We start from the raw sequence: 21,831 nt of genomic DNA, 5'->3' as shown, positions 1-21,831 counted from the left end.
AATTTAATAAATGAATAATAGATAACAAATTGTAAAACATTTGCTTTTATAGGCAATGCTAATAATTCTCGTTCATTTTTTTGTTTTTCTTTTTTGTGGGTTGAAGAAGAGGTCGAGCAAGCTGACACAGACACTCCAGTTTACATGTCAAATTGCCCTTGAGCAAGACAGCAAACTCAGAAATCTCAGAAAACTAGAAATCTAAAGTACTGGTGCTGAATCGGTACGACAGAAATTTATTTGCACATCACAAATAAATGGTTGCAGGGGGGAAAAAATAAAACATTAATTAGTTTGTCTTTTAGAAGGAAGTGAAAAAAATGTCAGAAAAGTTACAAAAATAAAATAAAATTTTGCTGTACACATATAAAACAAAGCATAATCAAGAGCAAAATGTGTTTTAAAGTAAATCAAATACACAAAAGTAGTTCAGAATCAGCATTATCAATGCTTCAGCTTTACACTGATAAATTACACATTTTGAATACAGTGTCATTGAGAAACGCTAGAATTATCATTTAATGAGATCTCTGTCTGTGTGTGTGTGTGTGTCATTTTGACACATGTAGTGTTTTATGAGTTTTTGAGACTTCTATGTTATCGATGTGATTTTTTTTCCCTCTAAATAAATTGCACAACACATTTTTAAGCATCTGTTGTTGTTGTTTAAAAAAAAAAAAGCTAAATGTAGCACATGTAGCAAATTAAAAATGTATGGAATTTAAAAAATTGTATATTTTTTTCAACAAATTTGTCAGATGGTTTATTAAATTCTCAATTTTTAACAAATTGGAATAATGTCATATTTCGGGCCTTAAGGGGGTATATATAAGCAACTGGATAAAAACATGACATCAGGATAATTTATTATATATATATATATATATATATATATATATATATATATATATATATATATATATATATATATATAGATATATATAGATATATAGATATAGATATATAACAAAATGATAGAGGAAGAGAGAGAGATAGTATTTCCTGCAAGGCACCCGTCATTAATTCAGCTGTTCAGAGCTTTCTAAATTAGTAGTCATTTAATTAAAAAAAAAAAAAAAAGAAAGAAAGAAAGAAAGAAAGAAAGAAAGAAAGAAAGAAAAAGGAATGACAGCCTTGCAAGGCTGAGAAAAAATCAGTGGGTCACATAATTAAGATTGATACTGTAGGAATAGTCTATTAGGATACTGAATCAAACTTTGCAGTAAATGTGATATTCTGCAGGGTAAATGAAAACTTGATCTTTATGGTTCTGTATCTGTACTAAATTTCATGGTATGTGTGGAATAACTTTTGAGCTTTTAACAAAAGCCGAGAGTCTCATTTTCCTGGTCTTACAGAACGAAGAGTAACACCAGCAAGGTGTTACAATTTTATTCAAGCAATGCAAAGCAGTAGTAATATAAGCACACTAAGTATAATTTAATTACATTTAATTAATTAATTATATTTAAGCTTAAAACATATCATTTAAATACTTTTTTCTTCTTTCAGCGCAGCAGCTTTCAAGTCCGGAATTTCCAGAAATTGTCTCTTTAGGGCTGCAGATTCCAGTTGCTAATATCGATTTCTGTCCTCTACACATATACAGATACAGAACTCACACAATCAGCCTCCCAAACAGTGTTTGTCATCGTTTAGCTGGTGACTACAGTTGTTTTGCTTTAGGCCCTGGGGACTAAACTGACACACAAAGGGAACCTGAAAGTCTCTGCTGTGTTTCAGCCAGCCAAACATATGTGTGCATGTGCTCAAACACACAAACTTGTGTGCGCACGCGAACACACACACACACACACACAGAGGAAAACAACACCGTTTATGTGTGCTCCTCAGGGAATAGACATGATTCTTGACAGATAGCCCCACCCAGAGGTTTCTATAGCAACGGGCATGTCATAACAGTTCCCTCATTGGTGTCACAAAGCTACACATACACATGTGCACAGACATAAACACACACGCACACACACGCACACAATCATCATTATCATTACCATTATCTTGTCAATGGAGGCTTGACGAGCTCTTGAATCAAATGTTACCATGGGATTTAATAAATTAGATTTTACCTGCTGCTTTCATTTCCTCATTTCCTTTGAATGCAGCTAAAATATGTTTAAAAACTCTCAAAGGCAGAATGATTTACAGTGCAACCATTTGCAATCATTTAAATTCTATGATTGTAATAGTACAAAGACAATATGTGAAATATTGTAAATTTTTAATATTTAAAATATATATATTTTCACAATAGGGACATATTTACCACCTTTGTGCACTTTTGTACTATGTTTCATTTTAGAAACACTTGTTCTGGAACCGAGATCACATGCTATAAGAGGCAAGCAAGACAGCTGAATTCTACTCTTGCAGTATTCACTGATTCAAACTGAAAACTCTTTTTTTCAAACTACTTTTAAAAGGAAACGTCCTATTTCCACAAGCTAATGTCACTGTAGCTCTAAAGTATGCTCTCTCACAGTTAGTATATACTGGTTTTGTTTTGGTTATTACACTTGATTTAAATAACCAATTGTGAAGGGCTTTTATTTTGAATCCAAAATCAAACTGAATTGATATAAACTAAAACTAATTTAGTTTTTTTTTATGCTGCATATGTAATTATATAAATATAAATTCTAGTTTCACACAGTTTTTAGTAAGTTTATCATATTTCAATATTTCAGTTTCTGCCTTGTTGCATATTACATTATTTGTTTTGTTTAGTGTTAGTGAAAAATTTGATGTGTTTGTTAATGCTAAAACCACATTAACTTGAAGATCGGTTAAAAAAAGATCTTACTTTATCTTACTGTAATGCAGAGGGTAAGGGGTAAGGCCTCGCAGACAGGTTGTAGATTTCTCAAAAAAATGTGAGGGTATATAACTGATATCAGAGATAAGATGTAAATGTGGATTCCAATAAATCCAAATAAAGAGTGTTTACAACAAGCTGCAAATCTCTGGTCACACCCAAAAACAGGAAGGCCCATTAGACTTTGCCCAGTTATGGAAAAAAAATATTGGGAACCGATATTTTCAATCACATTCAAGTCTGGGCTCGGGCTTGGTTTTCTGTAGGTTGTGGCAACTTTACATGTTCTGGTTTGAATTCATGATTTGTTTTGTTCATTATTAGGTTTTTTCATTCCCTTCTTTGACCCCTGCCTGTGGCCCTATGTCTGTCTGGCCTCTATGTGCCTTATCTCCGTGGTCCCCATTTAATTCAGCTTCATATGCCTTAGTTTTGGTCTCTATATTAGTCACTTCCTTTTTTATTTTGTTCGACCCTCATCTCGTGTGGTTTGTGTTTGGATTTGCTTCCCCTGTCTTGTTTTTCCTGACTTTGTTCAGCTGTGTTCCCTGGTGTTTTCATCTCCCTAATTACCTGGTGTGTATTTAAATATCCACTTTTCTATTCTTGTTGCAATTTTCCTCATGTTGTGTACTTAGTGTGTTTTTTAGTTCCCCAGACATATTCCTGGATTATTTGTGTCTTTGTTTTTTTTTTCCCAGTTTACAGCATTAAAGCTATCTTCTTTAGTTCATTTTCCTATCTCACAAGTCCTGCATTTGGGTCCACTACCTGCCTGTCACACAGCAACATGTGATAGAAGTTTAATACCAGTATGGACCCAGTGGACTCAGCTTCGAGTGATTGGCAAGAGGCAGTTCCTTCTTTCCTGTAAAAAATGTTGTGGTAGGAGTTTAGGTTTGCCCTTGAGTGCAAGTCGCTCTGTTTTGGAGCCTAGCTTGAGGGGGGCTCAAAGACACTGAGTCTCATCTTTGACTGCTCTTCCTGTACCCAACCCTTTACATAAGAGTGGGCAGGTTCAGTCTACCACCTGCCACTCACTCTCCAGCTTCTCTCTACCACTGCCGCCATAGTATTGCCTGCAAATGAAGGCCTCCTGTCAGCAGAGGAAGAATTTTTTTTGGCTGAGTACTGTGGCTTTACACCAGAGCAATCGTTTTTCCAGTTTCTGGGACTGAGTGCTGGTCAGTACTTCCGCTACGACAACTCCACATCGACAACACCTTGCTGTCCTGCCTCAGCAATGCGTTGTGCCTGGGCTGAACTGGATTATCTTAACCTTCTAAGACCCGAACTCTTTCATGGCATGCATTTTTAATTTCTCTTTGCTATTTGGGCTGATTGGGACCCGATGAATGTAAAAACAAAGAATTACCAGATTTTTTTTTTTTTACCTGTTTTTTTTTCTCAGAAAAATGAGCTCCACATATGAGGACATTTGTTTTAAATTTTGATAGTTCTGTGTTTTCATAGCTTTTGTTTTTTTGTACATAAATAAATAAATAAAAAAAATACCACCACTTCCCATTGTTAGATAAAAGAAAAATGGTCAATGTTTTTCGGAAATAGTTAAAAGACAGGCAGTACAATGTTGGATGTTTTAGTCTGGTCCTGTTTTGTTTTGTTATGTGTGTGTGGTGGTGGTCGCCACATTGTTTTTGCCTTTCTGTAAAAGTCACTGCACAATAATTCACAACTATTTATAAAAGTACATAATGGAAAATATGGAATGCGATGAACAAATTCCCAAATCACACTTTGTAAACATAAGTTTGCTAAAGTAAAGTATAAAATGGAATGTGCAATTATGTTGAAATATTTTACTGTTTACTCATTTGTTTTGTTTTGTAAATGCCTTCCAAATCACTATCATTAATTACCGTTGAACTATTGAACATTATGGAAGAAAACTAAAGACATTTCTTCTCTGACATTTCTTTGACTGCTCTGTTCAAATCCTTTTTTGTCCTGTAGAGAAAGAGGAGTGACAAGAAGTGACAGGTCTGCTGTCCTCTGCGCTTCACTTCATTTATCAGCACATGCAGAAGCGCTGTTAATAACAGGACATTTGCTCTCAGCAATCAGGTCACATTTGAAAAGCTGCTCCTGTCAACGCTTTTATACTGTTTGAATGTCAGAACAGAATTCGGTTTAGGCTGAAGCGAGGCTTCCAGCTGTCCACAGAGCTGCTCAGCATGTAATGATGGACTCTCTCCTCTCCACTTGTCTGTCTTCTTCCTTTTCTTTTAACACTGTACAGGTTTTAGCAGGGGAATGGAGTTTATGTAGAGTACCTTCAAAGACTCGAGCCATCCCTCCTTTATTTCTATATTTCAAAAATAGGAAATGGGTCCATTGATTTATTGAAAGATGTGCAAACATACAATTAAATATAGCATATAAGGCAAAAACAGAGTTCATACAATTGTAACATGCTTGAAAGTCAATATTTGTTATGACCACCTTTATTCATCAGCACAGTCTGACGAATAAAGGTCTCAGTCTCTTAGAATTGTGTTTGTCTGCCCACGTATGCTTTTACTGCCAGTGCAGCAAAAGCATACACATGGACCACCTGAAGGCCCAGATGCATCTCTCACATCATGCAATAGGTCTTTCCTCTTTTTTACTGAATCCCCGTAGTTATGCTACAATAAGCCTGGGCTGATGGGTTTCTTCTTCAGTCATCTTTTTTCACTCTTATGTTTACACACCACTCTGCATTTAATCATTAGTTATGATTAAATGCTCTTCAGCTTGTGTGTTAGAACTTCGCTCTCCTCCACGGCTGGCTCACGGACCAACAACAAGAGCAAGAGTGGCCCACAGACCAGTTCTAGCACATACTTTGTACACTGTCTCCATCTGACTGTGGAAGGCATCGTGCTACGTTCCTGTACCAAAGACGTAACCTAACACCACTAACTGCTTGTCTTTGGACTGTAGGAGGAAGCTGAAGTACCCATAGAGAACTCACCTATACACGGGAGAACATGCAAACTCACAGAAAACACCCCCAAAAGTTTATTCTGTTCATCTGAACGTAGCGTTCCACATAGAAAAGCCCCAAACAGGTGGTGGAGAGAAAGAAAGTAGAAATAATGTGTGTGTGTGTGTGGATATCAGATGTAAGGGAATTAAGGGCAGGAGCATTAGAGGTGGATTCAAACTGTTGTACCATGATGTAGATACTAAGAGATTAGGGGTATTCTTGAAGGAAGAGTATAGATTGCACATTAATGAGCAGAGTAAAATATAACTTATAATTAGATAATCAATATGATTTCGTTTATATATCGTAGAGCTGGGCGATATAAGATTTTTTCATATCACGATATGTTTTTTTCATTTCAGGCGATAACGATATATATCACGATATAAGCCAAATAACTATATTTGTAAGATTTAAATGTGCCGTTGCTCACAAGTAAAATGTGAAATAATCAGCAGCTTGTCTTGATTTAAATATTTATTTCCCATAATAAGTTCAACAGGGTAGATGTACTTAAGGAACATGAGACTTTTTCAGATAAATAAAGGCAAATATTGCAAACTACACAAAAGGCAGCCGCTAAAGCGTTTAAGTTTCAAAATAGAACAAACTAAACAGACTACTAAATTGTCAATTCCACTTAAAAAACAAAATATTAATTCTAAAAATAAATCGTAGTATGTTTTACAGAAGAACAGACAAAATTGACTAACTTTTGTCAATATCAAATAAACTGAGAACTAAAAGGAAATTTTCAATCTCTCCTTGTTGTATAGCTTTCTGAACTTTCTGAATCCTTTATCATCCGCAACTGAAAATAGTTGTGGATGATTACTATACCTTTCTAATGTCACGTTGTTGTCCCTGGCTCTCTTTCTCTCTCTCTCCCGCTCTGTTCCTGTGCTACTGCGAGTGTACCTACCGCCCCTCCCCCCTCTTCCCAGCGCAAAGCACAAGGCTCGCGTGCGGAGTGAAGCGGAAAAAAGTGCGAGAGAGAGGGTGAGAGAAGGAAAGAAAAAAAACCCCACGGCTCGCGATAAGGAGCCGGCTCGCGACGTTCACGTCAAAGATTCTGCTCTAAGGCTACGTTCACACTGCAGGTCTTAATGCTCAATTCCGATTTTTTGATCAAATCCGATTTTTTTGTCTGCTTGTTCACACTACAAATAAAATGCGACAGCAAACGCGCTCTAGTGTGAACGCTCAAAGCGGCCCGCATGCGCAAAAGAAGATGTCACACACAACGCGCTCTGTTTAGACCCAGACCAAACAATACTGTTTGACTGATGGCCCTTAATATAAAGACTTCGGACTTCACGTTTCCCAATTTTTGCTTTAAGTTATTTTGTTATTTACATAATAATGTAAATAACCTAATAATTATCCTTATTGCTGTTTTAGAGAGGAGCGGCGCTTCAAAGGATAGTTGCAGATTTCTGTCAGAATCTGCAGATTATACAGTACAAATAAAATGTTCACGTTTCTCCAACGTTGTCTTCCCAACAGTTTCACTAACATCTACACTGGATGGCCAGGAAGCGTTCACGATGTCTTCTCGAGCGCTTCTCCGGGGCTGATAATTGGCGTCTGTCTTGTGTCAGTGACGTAAAAGACGGATTTAATGCGACCTGACCGTTCAAACAGCAGTCGCTTTCTAAAACATCGGATATGTATCGGATTCAGTACCACATACGAAAGTGACCCAGATCGGATTTGAAAATATCAGATTTGCGCCGTTCACACTGTCATACCGTGATCGGATATGGGTCGCATAGGGTCAAAAAAAAATCAGATTTGATGCGCTTTCGCCTGCAGTGTGAACGTAGCCTAAGAGCCATTTTGTTCGCGACCGACACGGCGGCTGGCTGCTTCCCAAACAACTACACATGTGAGGTTTGGCACTTGTGCTGTACGTAACAAGTCACGAGACGTGACGCTGCGGCTGTGATTGGTTTGGCTCTGCGCTACTTAATTTGGATTGGCTGTTCTTCTTTTCTTTTCGTTTCTTTTAAGAGAGCAGACGAGGTCTATCGCAATAGTTTAATTTTTCTATCGAGAAAAAGTTATTTCGCAATACATATCATTATCGTTCTATCGCCCAGCTCTAATATATCGTCATATATCTTTTATCAAATCTATATGTCCTTTTAAGCTACAATCTTTACAGAATATTTGACACTGGGATCATTTTTTATTGAAATACAAGTTGTTGTTTTTTTATTGTTTTCATGTTATCAGTGATAAAACTAAGTAGAAACCCAAACAGTCAAAAAATATGTCAAAATCATGTACCAGAGATTTTAGCCAAATAAGACAGATTTTTTTTCCTGTACATTTTCCTGATTCACTTTCTGTGGAAAGAATTCAATTAAAACACATAAAGCATTAAAACATTAAGAAAAAAATGAACAAAAAGCAATCACATTTAGCTGTGCTTTTTAGAATGTTATTTTCTGTGAAATTAATAACTTTATATTATATGTTTTATATTATATTATATCATAAACAGCATACAATTTGAGAGATTAATCTAAAAAAAGAAAGTAATCTGTTAATAAAGTACAACTGATAATTACATTTTCATTTAATGAGCTGAAATTCTAACTGCATATCAACAGATCTCACTGATAATAAAAAGACAGCAGCGTTCTGGGGGGTTAGTGTAGAGACACAGGGGGCAGGGGGCAGGCAGAGAGGGCAGACTAAGCAAAGCGCACAGTGAAGTGAGTGGTGGCCTGAGGCCTTTTGGGGCCTTGTGAGCCATCAGGGCTTACTCACGCTAAACCAAGAATGAAGCAGCTTAACTTCAGCCAGGAAACACTGCCCTCTATTCTGTGGACCTCTACTCAGTAGGCAGCCTTCCCTCTATGTCCAGTCCAAAAATGCCAAAACATAGAGGGGTCGGTTGTGTTTTGCTAATGCTTGTGCCATTTGTGACTTGCTTTGTCACACAAGCCCTTCCTAAATGGTTGTAGTCATATTGTTGTAAGTGCCCTTTGTTTAAAAAAAAAAAAAAAAAGTAGGCAAAATACAATACCAGCCAATTAATTAGGTATGTCGCACAAGCAGCAATTTGGACCTTCGTTTGCTTTTCTTCAGCCTTAATTCTTCCTACTATAGATTCAACAAAGTCCTGGTAACATTCCTAACCCAGAGATTTTGGTTCATATTAACATCACTAACTGGCTGCACATCCATGATGTAAATCTTCTGTTCGAACACAGCCCAAAGCTGGATCCAGATCTGGTGACTGATGCCACTTCAGTACAGTGAACTAATGATCATGCATCATCATGTATTATTCTGCTGAAAACATCCATCAAAAGATGGGTACAATGTGGTCCTTAAAGGATGGACGTGTCATGGTTCCAAAACTCATGGATATGAATGACTTCAACTTTCCAAAATAAGATACTTAAATACACTGGATACAGTATACATAGTCTTCTTTGGTAGTAGTAGGGTCATATACAGTGCCGCTTAGCCATTTTTTTCCCAAATAAATAAATAAACAAAAGAAGGATTCAAGGATTGGCACATTCTCAAAGGAACAGCATTGCTAATATTTGTATTTAAATCATTCTGATATTTAAATGTATTAACCTTTCAATCAGATTGTAATGAATTTTAAGACAGAAATTATTTACAAAGACATTACTCAATCGAAATTACATTTTTTTAAATATCATATTATTGCTTGGTTCTATTCTAATTATGCTCCACGTAGTTCGTGAATCATTCCTTCCATCAAAAAGGTCTTTCATTAGAAATCATCATGCTCTCTTGACAGGTTGATTGGCTTGTGTGTGTGTTCCAGTTTACATGATCCAGAAGACTCATATCACTGTAGCAGCAATTTTACTTTCAGTGAGGCATGTTGACGTTTTTAGCTTCCCTGCATCAGTTGTGACTGCAGAGCAAACGTTCACTAAAATATTCTGTAAAAGAACATATTTGAGTTATATCGAAAAGGCTGCTATTGTTCCTTTGCACATAAGAAAATCTGACTTGCCAGGCTGCAGGCCAAGTTGTGACTGAATCGATAAACTGATCTAAGGTCAGTTTTCTGTAAAATATTACTGACATGATTGGAGTAAAATTAATAATGAAACAGATCCAAAATCTAGTCTATATAATTTCACACTGAACTACAGTCCAAAAACAGTCCAACTTTATTCTAACCTTATTTATTTTTTCCATACATGTTAGAAAAGATAAGTTGAATTACATTTGGTTTAATTAAATGGATTTTAAGATTTTACAGTGTGATCAGAAAAGGGGGTCCTAACAGGGTGGGGTGTAGTGAGTTTTTGTCCAGAAAATGGTTAGAAAGTGATCTAAAGGGGCCTAATTGTAGGTGGTGAGCAGGTGAAATGGATTTTGTGTCCCAGCACATCTCAGCATGTCTCTGTGTCTGTCACATCAATATTCTACCAACCCTCAATTACACATCAGCTGTCAACTCCTCCTCCTGCCCACTCCCTCAACACACACAGACATATACACACCACTTCCCCCACCCACATAATCTCCCCTGCACTCTTGACTGTTACTGCTAGAGAGAAAAATAATTAGTGAAAAATTTAGACAATATGTGCCACTCCTTCTCATCTTCTTTTCTGTCAAATCTCAACTATTTGCCCCTCACCCCTCATTTTGAACTCCTATTTTTGAAAAATGCAAAGATGGACGGATGGATGAAAGATGATCATCACTCAGATCTCCTGTTAGATGTGACCTTTGCAGGCTGAGTGACCAAAGATATGAGAGTCATTACCAGTCGTTATCCCTTTGTGTGTCTGTCGCAGCCCTGCTGAGGGGAGAATAGCTCTGTCATTTAGGGTACTGGGTTCAACTGGAGGGTTAGGACCTCTATGTAGTCACAGGATAATTTTTTTTTCTGAGTCACAGCATGCTTGTGTGTGTGTGCACATGTGTCTGTGTTTTCTTTTATAGTTTTTTATAACCATATTATCAGTGTTTTGGCAATACTCAAGGTTGTTTGAGTGTGTACGTATTTACTTAATTTAATATATTAAATCATAAATGTATATGTATGACATCAGAGTGCCATTTGGACTGAAGAAGTGTAGTTGGATCGCAACAAAGAGACGAAGGTAGTCAGAACTGAGAGGATTGTACTCCGGAAGGCAACACTGCAGAAACTGACAGCTACATGGGAATCCCACAGCCAAATGGGAACCATGAAGAGGCCGCTAGGAAAGACGCTACCACCAAATAGCTGCAGAGAGTGAGGCAAGTGCTGAGGAGTCAGTTGAATGGGAAGAACAAGATCCAGGCAATCAACACCTACACCCTGCCAGTCGTCAGACACCCTGCTGGGATAATCAACTGCCCAACGGAGAAGGTACAAACCACTGACATCTAGACAAGGAAGCTTACCTTACCATGCATGGAGGGTTTCACCCGAAATCCAACACCCTGAGACTGTACGCTAAGAGGAAGGAAGGAGGCAGAGGACTAGTGAGTGTAAGAACCACTGTCCAGGGTGAAACAACAAAGATCCCCAAGTACATCAAGAAACAGGAAAATGGCCACAACTGATAGTGAACAGCTCAGGCAGCAGAAATCACAGAAAGAAGAGGAGCAAGAAAAAGAACCATCATGGATGGACAGGCTCGTGCATGGCATGCCCCGCTGGTAGAAAGAAGTGGCGGATACCAAGAAATCCTACCAGTGGCTGGACTGAAAGACAGCACAGACGGACTAATCATGGCAGCACAGGCAAAAGTTTTAAGCACAAGATCCATAGGGACAGGGGTCTAGAACACCAGGCAAAATCCCAGGTACAGGCTATGAAAAGATGCCGCTGAATGACTCAAGCAGATCTCAAGAAAAACATGTAAAATCACTGTACAGAAGACCACAATCCTAGGAACAGCAAAGATTGACGGTCCTGCGCACTGTCAAGCTCCCAGGCTGCTGGTAGAGGACCCAGGCTTAAAGGATAAAGACCACTATGCAGGGAGAGTGGGAAATTATTATATATGTGTAAGTAAGTATATGTCTGTATGTATATATACATATTGTATAGGATTCAAAAATACAGTTTACTAACAGCAGCAGAATGGACACATGCATAATGCAGTGGTTGGGTGTGACAGCAGCAGGGATTCAGTGAAATATAACACTAATGGGCGGAGCCAAACGTAAACAAACATGGGACAAGATCATTGGCCATACACTGCGTTTTTCAACTGTATGCTGTCTTGTGAATACAGTCAAATCTTTAACCAAGTTACACTGTGGCAAAAGATATAGTTTTGAAAAACATGGTGAGCTCTAAACTGAAATTCAAGCAGGAGGCATGTTGCTGTTGACTGTGTGCAGCACATAATTCTTCTGATCTAAAATATACTGCTTAAAAAGTCTATTACAGATGTTGTTTTCCAGTGGCACCATAGCAACTTGTGATGGCACCACAAAAAAGGTCTGTTAGTTTCTGTGCTGTCTGATGCACTTGAAAAGAATTGGTTATGCTCAGCACCATCATGCCAGCCAATAGGCACGTTCAGACATGTAGCAAGGGCCACAGCAAGTATACAGACTCAGTTCATTGTGTCTATGTAAAACCTCACAGGTAAACTCCCGAGGGGATGAGACCTCATCCTCTACTTCTTTTGAGTCACATTACCTCGGAACAATTCCCATGATTCCATTACCGAGCTTCCAAATAACATTAATCTACAATACCAGTAAAAGCAGCATCACCTTTGTGATTCAGCAACTGAGCAGCCCTGCTGTCCAGCACGTCATTTTATCCACCAGAGTTGAACATGACTTTTGACGGCATGGATTTAAAACCACATATAAGAATGACAGGAGGAAGAATATGATTTATAAAGACAATCTGTTGGTCAGTACATTAATAATGTCAGCAGCTGACAGAAGCTATCATTTCAGAAACAAAGAGCAGGCAGACTGAACACTGACTGGTGAGATATATATATTCACTTACAAATTTAATAATTAGGAATCACCCATTTTCTTTACTGAAGTAGGGAGCAATTAATAGCTTCCGTTTGAATTAAATGATCAAACGGCTCCTTTAGTGGAAGCGTGACAAAGCAGGACCAAGAAAGCCTGGATAAACAACAATAATATTAATCACTGCCATCACACCAATTATCTCTGCCTAGGGTTTTAGGTTTTGTTGAACCCAATAACTCAAAGAAAGTCTGGCACATTTGTATAAAAAACTTTTATTGTAGAAAATTTGAGAATTTATAATGATGCTATGAAATTTTGGAATAATCCATCAAATACTTTAAGATATGCTTTTTTTAAATAAAGGCAGCCACAAGTGCTCCCCCTCAGCCTCCCAGCAGATGCACCTATGGCAGGGGTGTCGAACTCCAGGCCGCAAGAGCCGGTGTCCTGCAGGTTTTAGATATCACCCCGGGTCAATACACCTGAATCAAATGATTAATTCATTGCCAGGCCTCTGGAGAACTTCAAGACATGTTGAGGAGGTAATTTAGCCATTTCAATCAGCTGTGTTGGATCACAGACACATCTAAAACCTGCAGGACACCGGCCCTCGAGGTCTGGAGCTTGACATCTGTGACCTATGGTGATTTCCTTCTTGAGTTATAGCATTCACACAATCGTTAGAAAACCTCTGTCCTTGAGTTCGAGTTCGCAAGTTTCAAACTCATCCAAGATTTTTAGTATGCACCTAATGGTACCAATTTTAAAAAAATCCTACATCATCTTGTTCTCGAGTTACTGCATTCAGAAACTTGGTTGGCCATACCGCCCACCTCGCCACCAGGGATGGATGACAATGCCCCATCAGGTTTTTACAGCTGAAGGGTGAAAACGTTGCAGTGAAACGGCACAATTAAATAAAATACAACTGTATACTGCACAATATTTCAGATGATCTTTCCATCTTGCATTTTTGGAATCCAAATACTGTTTAAGGCGATACATATATACATCACCACAACAAACAACAACAAAAAAACAAAACAAAACAGAAAACAGGGTTTTTTTCTTTAATTGTTTATCTGTTTCATAACTACTTTGTTGTAGCATGAATGTATGTAAGAGAGCTCTTAATAAGCAGGAAAAGCTGGCTATCAAGAACACAGTGGAATTACATTTTCCATAGATTTTCAACTGTATGGAAATACAGTTAAAATTCAAAATCCATACCCCCTTTCACATTTTCCAAAGCTATCCAGTGCTCCAGATTGGAGTCTTTGCTGAGTCGATTCTGGATCCCGGGCCGCATGTTTGACACCCCTGCTGTTGGAGGTAGGCATAGCTTTATCAAAGTCTACCCTGAAGAGAAAACTTTAAGAGAAAATATTTTCTCCACAAGGTAAAAACCATTAAGTTTTCTTATCTCGTCTCTTTCCATCACTCACCCTGAACCTGCTCTTGTCAGAGGTCTCTTCCTGTTAAAAGGGAGTTCTTTCTTCAAGATCTGCCTGCTCGGATTGTTGTGGTCCTTGCTATAATATTGTAGTATTTTATAATATTGTTTAGTGTCGATTTCTCCAATTACATTTGAGATACTGAAAACAGGGGATTCCAAAATAAAGGTTTGTGGATAATGCAATACATTAAGAGCTGAGAGTCTCAGCTTTAAGCCAGTATTGATCATATAATTGACTGGTGCACACTTAAAAGGAAAATGTCAATACTAATGATTATAAGAAATGCTCAGAGTCAGAGTTGGAAATTATAAAAAAAAGTATTAATATTACTGACATTTTTGAGCTTTTTCATCAGTTGACCACGTCACATACACACTGAGAGAACAGGTATCACAGCAAACAATTGCTTCTTTGTGCTGTCCTTCCTCTGTTTCCTTTTCACCTTCATCCTGCTGTTTCCTCTGTGGCTCCTCCTCCAGTTCCTCCTCAGTGACACTGAATACTCCTCCACAGCGACAGGAGTGTGTATATAGACCCTGATCTGAAAGAACATACTTTCAAAATTAGAGATTGGAAGAAATTTACCAGATGTAACCAAGTACATCTGGGACAGTACTCGTGAAAATATACAGACAGAGCATGAAATGGTAAATAAAAACCGAGAAAACAAAAATAGTGCTGAGCCACCCTCACTTCCACTAAGCCAGAGTTCTTGTAATTTTTTAAAGTGGTATTAAGTAAGAGTCCTTTCTGTAGGTCATTCAAAGTTTTCATTTGGACATTTTTAGTCCACTTATTGTTGCTGATTATTTTCAGGGAACTTTGTTGTTGTTGTTGTTACAGTCACTGACCTCTAGGGGCTCTCCCCATGTGAGAGAGCTTTTTCTCCTCCTGTGCTCCAGGTCTGCCTCATAAGCAGCAGCTGAGATGTTTTGCAGCTCGTCAGCCACTGTATCTCAAAATGCCGCGCCTTCTTTCCTTCCCTATTCCCTGGGTTGTGAGCTGCAGTGGTTTGGGCAGCACGTTGTAGCTGTGCCAATTTATGAAACTTGGTGTAACATTGGTTTTTAATATTAGTGAGTAAAGGTGTCCCTTTACAGAGACAATTGTGAACCACAGTGAAAGCACGTAGGGGTTTTCTGCCATTTTGTTTCAACCATTTTTCTCATGTTTTGTGGCGAGACGTGGCGCACAGCCATTGTATTTTGTTTTCTTATTGATAGAGTGGTCTTACTTTGTTTTTTAGCTAGACTGGGCTGTTCTGTTTGTCGTTTTGGCCTTGGAGACCCTGACACAGAGCTTCCCTGTGTTTTATTTTGGGCCTAATTGGTTAGTTTGGAATTGTGAAATAAACAGTGTTTTAACGACGTCGACTTTGTGGCAGTTAATAATTACCCCCACCCCACCCCAGATAATACTTTTTTTTTTTAAGTGGGGTGTAACAGTTGTCATTTACCACTAATCTATGAATAAGTAAAAAAAAACCCTATCCAACTCAAGTGATGAGACCGCCTTGTGTCGATACAGACAACAGACAATTTAGCAAAAACTTAATTTTAAATTGTAGCTTTAGGCACTTTGTTACCAGCAGCTTGTAAAAAAAGAAAACAAAACATTATTTTCTTTCCAGTTTCTTTAGTAGAATCTATTTAAAAAAGGCCAAAGATGACACAGTTTCACAGGCATAAGATAGTATTTTTGCACTATGGTGGTTCATAAAGGTAAACACATTATTTACTTTAAATGGACTGATTTTTGTATAGAGCATTTCTACTCTCAAAGAGCTTTACTTGCACCTGCCACTCTAAATATGGTTTCCGGGGGAATGTTTAGTGTACATAATGTGTCATTACCATCATCCCAGGTCATGTCATCCACATAGACTGTAGAATCTATTGGCCAATCCTGTTTCAGTGTCCATGCTGCAGAAGTGACAATACATCATTATTAGTAGTGCAGTCCTAGAAAAAACAAGCAATATTATTTAACATTTGCTGTTAAAGTTATTATATCAGAGTCTGCTCTCAAAATGTAAATTAAAATGTACTAAAAATGTAAATCATTCTGAACTTTACAGTCTTTTTTCCTACTTCCCCCCAGAAAAGTTGAATTCATTCAGATAACATCTTATATAGGGTTTTTACAAGTCAAGTGCATTGGGATAGACAGATAGTAAAGACCATAATAGTGCATGGAATATCTTGATCATGTGATCAAGATATTCCATGCAAAATGACTGTAGGGTGGATAAATGAACTGAGTGACATACTGATAATGGAAGGATGGACAGACGGGTGAAAAGATAGATGTTCACACTTACTTTTTCTTTGTTTTTACAATTCACTGAGAAAACAGTCATTATCAAGTTATGCAGTTTGACAGTGATAATGACTCTGAACCATGCATAATTAGTGCTAAACTTTGATTAGCTTTTAATTAGCGTAACACTGTGTGAAGAATAATTGCTGCTATACTAGTCCGAATTTAAAATAGGATAAAGAATGAAGGAGAGACGAGTGCTTTCAGGAACATACACATAAAACACACCAGAGGTAAACAAATATCTTATTTCTTACAGTTTTGAAACTATCTATGGATATTTTATTTTTAACAAACCTTTGCCATCACAATGACTGCAGATGGCAGTGAATCCATACTCACCACATGAGTAAGTTAACACCTTGGCTAGGCTACAGCCAGACTGATACGACTTATTTTAAAATAAAATCACTTAAGTGAAAATCACGTCTAATCATGGGTTCCCTATTTGAGTAGCTGCCCAGAGCAGAGGTGGAGAACTTGATGGAGCTGTGTGGTGTGAGCTTGTGTGTGGCAGGTGAAAAGCTGCCCAGAGCTTCGTCCACAGCGTCTTTATCCCGTCTTCCTTCTCTCACCCCAAACTGGTCGTACTAGATGGCCGCCCCTCCCTGAGCCTGGTTCTGCTGGAGGTTTCTTCCTGTTAAAAGGGAGTTTTTCCTTTCCACTGCCTCCAAAGCGCTTGCTCATATGATTGGTCATATGATTGTTGGGGTTTTCTCTGACTTTTTGTGTTATTGTAGGGTCTTTCCCCCTACAATACAAAGTGCCTTGAGGTGACTTTTGTTGTGATTTGGCACAATATAAATAAAACTGAATTGAACTTGTCAAAAGGACAAAAACTATTGTACATAAACATTCAGGCATCCCATAACGTTGTGTACATCGGGTCCTTGTGTCATAAACCCATTCAGTTTACCACTTTCTGTCTAACATACACATTAACACTCTGATGGATGCATCAGAGAGCAACTTGTCTAATTCCCAGGGATATTTGGATTGTAGGCTGGAGTAGCCACACACAGAAGCACCAACCTACTGATTAGGAGATGACCTGTTCTACGTCCTGAGCTACAGCCAACCCATAAATCCCAATGTCACTGGACACTTCATACTAGGGCTGCCACAAACGATTATTTTAATAGTCGACTAGTCACCGATTATTTTTGCAATTAGTCGACTAATTAGGTCATGCATCCATTGGACGTAAAACGTACAGCTTATTGCACCAGCATGCATCTGCTCTTATATAACTATCATTAGCTTACAGCTTTAAGTGTTTAAGGTGCTAACTAAAAATAAAGACAAGATGATAGTTTATTAAATTTTAATGAAATCTGCAGATTGTTTCGGTGGAGTTTAATCAACTCAGCCGTCTGCTCCTTTCTATCTAAAATATAACAGGACACCGGAGTATATTCTCGAGCATCTCACACTTCACACATCAGTTGTCTGCTTGATGTTTATTCAGCTGTGTAAAAACTATAACTTTAATCTCAGCCAAACCGATTTACTCAGGAACAAATAAAACACTGAAAAAAGCCAAACAACAACATTTTTAAGTTATCTAAGTGACTTATATCATGTTTAACCTGAGTAGCGAAAGACGGCGGTGGGTTTGAAAACGATTTGCCGGGAGTCCGGTGTTCTCACGGGCTCTAGTGAGCCTTGAACCCCGGCTCGCTATCGAGCTGGTGCGTAACTGACGTCTCCGAAAACGTCGGAGCGCTTTTGAAAATATGTGGTGTCTTGATAAACTGAGCAGATATTTGAAGTTTACACAGCTACATTCTCGCCTGAAAATATGTTAAACGTTTATTTTGTGACCCAGAAAAAATAATTAAGAGTAACATTAAAACTAACTAGCTGCCGCCATTGTTGGAAACTGAGCAGGGCCACGCTACGAATTCTGGGATAGGTTGGGCCACGAAGTATACACCCGACTCATCCTTCAGATCTGGGGAAATGAAGGGCGCATTTGTTGGCCGCATTTGTCGGAGTCTTTGAATTTGGACAGTCTTCGTCGTGTCGCTGTAACGTAATCGGCCTACAAATGTTTAAATGACAGTATTCATGTTTGGTACTTGTGTATAAATAATGTATATTTTGAAGTACTGGTACTTTATTCCATCCATAATATTTGTCAAACATATTCAGCCTGCTGAAAGAGATTCCTTTTCTGCTCCAGGACTGAGGTTAGAGCAAATTTTGGTGGACTGTGCATTCACTGTACTCTGCTGCTGGTAAACAAACCTACGTTATTAATAATGTTTGGTGAGCTGTAGCATTTCGCTGATATACTCCATTCATGCTGAACATTCAGGTTCAAATTTAAAAAAAGATGATTGAGTTTGGAAAGTTGGGGCGAAAAGCAGAGAAAAAAAGTCTGAATTTTCAAGATTAAAGTTTTACATTTCTTTAAAAAAAAAAAAAAAAAACATAGGAAAACTGTGTTTTTGGTCAAACAACAACACTAGATGTAAAGAGAAGATATGCATTTTCACGTTTTTGTGCCAGTCTTGGTCAGTGAAAAATAAAACTACATCAACATAAGTAATACTAAACATTTTTTCCCGTCAAAGAAAACCATCACGAACCTTATCAGTAAATAAAGTAAATGAAGCACAATTTAAAGTCCCACCTCTTCTTTGCAAGTCATATTGTGTCCTAGTGGTTTGGTCACTAAGGACCCTCCATGCAGCATCAACTTCTAGAAACTTCTTCACACCAGACTCTGCTTCGGAAGAACAATCCCCTCCAAGACGGTCTGGGTGGTACTGCAGATTTGTGCACACACAAACAAACGTATATTCAGACACCTCATCTTCTATGTATTAACTTATTGCAAATATTTGACATTTGGAGGGCTGAGAAGACCCAGACAGCTGTCCAAAAAAAACCAAAGCGATTGGCACTTACACAGTGCTTTTCTACTATGAGCACTAAAAGCATTTTTATTCCTGCCCAAGTGTCTTGTCTAACATTCACACACAGTCACACTCTCATGGATGCATTGGGTTATCTCTCCTGCATGTTGAAAGACACTCTGATATGCAAACTGGAGGGGCTGCGAATCAAACTACCTTATGATAGGTCGATGTCTGCTCTACCACCTGAGCTACAGCTTATTATTGATATTAGATACATACATTCTAATGGATGCAATAGAGAAATACACAGAAATTAGTTAGACAGCACAGTCTCATCTGGGCAACTTTTGGCACCTAAGGCAGTCAAATGTGGGTCAGTTGGCTTAAAAGTCTTGGCCAACAATTTTCTAATAGCTTTACACACTTGTCGCTAATAGCTATCCTCCAGTTAAATATCTGTGCACCATTTAACAAAACTGATGACAGCATTTTATTGCTAGCTTCTCTTCATGCAAACAAAATCCTTCCATGCACAAAAGACAGTCATGGAGTTCCACATGTGCTGGGGCTGATCCCTTATCCACCTCCTCTTAAGATATGTTATTAGAAAAAAAAAACTGCATACGCTTCCACTGCATTACTTATCAGGTGTAAATGCAGTGGTGAGAATGAATACAAACGCCACATTTCATACAATCTTATCATGATGACAATGCAATGATCAGATGCTTTCCAAATGGTATGACGTGGTGGCCCCAAACAGGACGACACTTTTCTGTTTTTAAACAAAAGGAACTGGCTGCTAGTAACAAAGTGTGTAAAGATAACATCTAAAGTGGATTTGTTCCCAAATTGTTTATGTATAGACATAACGCTGGTTCATCACTGAGTTAGGAGCCTTTTTATGCTTAAAAAATACACAGGTTAGCCTTAAGTTGCCTAGGCCAAAAAAAAAACAAAAAATCTGGTCAGCCCCAGGGACTGAAATGAGGGAAAAGGCACACAATGTGGACAACAAAATAGAAATAAATGAGGGTAGACCGCTTTTGCATGCATATAGGTAGTATGGGTCTATAGACAGATGGAACAAATAGAGAATGGATTTACCTGTAAGGCCAGCTGCTGGTACCTGTGTCTGAGCTGCTGAACCGAGTCTGAGGGGTTTGCTCCCAGGACAGCATACAGGTCCTTCTCTATTGTTTGGTTCATTCTTGCGTAAGTGCGATGCTGACATCAGACAATTGCGTTCACCCTCATAACGAGAGTCTTTTGCAAATACGTGAACTACTTTTTAGGACCTTTAGCAGTCAGCTCAGTAAAATGTGCTCACTTAGAAATGTCAAATCAAACCGCAACTTTTGAACGGGTTACAGTTATTCCACACTGCTGCCGCAGGACGAACAGCAACAAAACGAGAGCTCTTCGTTTGAAATTATTAGTGATTACAGTGGGTAATCTCGGTTAACTTGCACAAACACAGTGTGGTACACACATGACAGGCAGTTATTCAGTGTGAACCTGCGGGCTCAGAGGGGTGCCGGGGTCAGGAAAGACGCGAGCTTCACGACAAAGTAACGCTTAGATAAGTTTAACAGACGAAATGTGGTCGACGAAGGCGCTTATGATTTCACATTTTCTATATTTCCAGGAGACCTACATTTATAGGACTAAACATACCTCTACTAAGTCGTAACACACGAGACAACATAGCGTTCTACGCTGTTATGAGTCCCCTTAAAAACAGCCCGTGTATTTATGGTCCGCCTGCTTGAGTTCCGCTGGGAAAATGAAATACAGAACACTCCGAGTACCGTTTTGTACTCAGACTAGTGCAAAACAGTGCTAGTGGAATCTATTAAAATAAAACTACTTTTGTACAAGATGTAATAAACATACGGAAGAGGATTGGGGCCACTGGAAAAAAAAGTGGGCACGTCTTTTTTTCATTTCCAGATGAAAAAAACAGACGTGCCCACCCAGTGGCTCTAATCCTCCTCCGTAGCAACGTATTTGGTTAACGAACTTTATCAGGAAATAAAATTTACATTTTTATTTTTACATTAATAGAACAATAACGACGAAAAACATTTTAAAAACAAAAAGCACAAGATAAAATAAACAAACAAATTTACGCTCGCTCCTGATTTAGCACAACTTGAAATGAATAAACTTAGAATAATGGGTCCTAGATCATGTGCCAAAACTCCCTACTCAATGACATCTGAAACTTACAAGATGAAAAACGTTTTAGTTATTTCTTTAATTTGTCAGTCACCTGTACAACACAATACTGTAGGCAGTGTGAGAGAGTGTCAGACACGTCTTTGTCTACAGATATGTCAACAAAAGGGAAAAGGCTCAGGTAAAAAACTAATACCATAGTGTATGATTTGATACTGATGTGTATAG

General features: G+C 38.3%; 1 protein-coding gene across 1 annotated transcript; it reads right to left on the bottom strand.

The window, feature by feature from the left end:
* Positions 1-8,399: 8,399 nt before the first annotated feature.
* Positions 8,400-21,156, bottom strand: dnajc24 (DnaJ (Hsp40) homolog, subfamily C, member 24). The gene is made up of 4 exons (XM_063479037.1): positions 20,530-21,156; positions 19,194-19,329; positions 16,090-16,158; positions 8,400-14,777 (listed from the first exon to the last, which is right to left on the bottom strand). The coding sequence occupies exons 1-4, from the start codon at positions 20,629-20,631 to the stop codon at positions 14,563-14,565; spliced, it is 522 nt and encodes a 173-aa protein (XP_063335107.1). The 5' UTR covers positions 20,632-21,156; the 3' UTR covers positions 8,400-14,562.
* Between the last annotated feature and the right edge of the window lie 675 nt (positions 21,157-21,831).

Source organism: Pelmatolapia mariae, linkage group LG7 (genome assembly GCF_036321145.2).
Source record: "Pelmatolapia mariae isolate MD_Pm_ZW linkage group LG7, Pm_UMD_F_2, whole genome shotgun sequence".
Lineage (NCBI taxonomy): Eukaryota > Metazoa > Chordata > Actinopteri > Cichliformes > Cichlidae > Pelmatolapia > Pelmatolapia mariae.
Note: the sequence above shows the minus strand (reverse complement) of the source record. Positions and strands in the feature narration are given on the sequence as shown.

Bases quoted from the DNA above. Each gene is read 5' to 3' on its own strand.
- dnajc24 (XM_063479037.1), bottom strand. From the start codon at position 20,631: ATGAACCAAACAATAGAGAAGGACCTGTATGCTGTCCTGGGAGCAAAC. The intron at 19,330-20,529 runs GTAAATCCATTC...ACAAATCTGCAG, and splicing joins ACCAGCAGCTGGCCTTACAG to TACCACCCAGACCGTCTTGG. The intron at 14,778-16,089 runs GTAATGACACAT...ATGTTCTTTCAG, and splicing joins TGACATGACCTGGGATGATG to ATCAGGGTCTATATACACAC.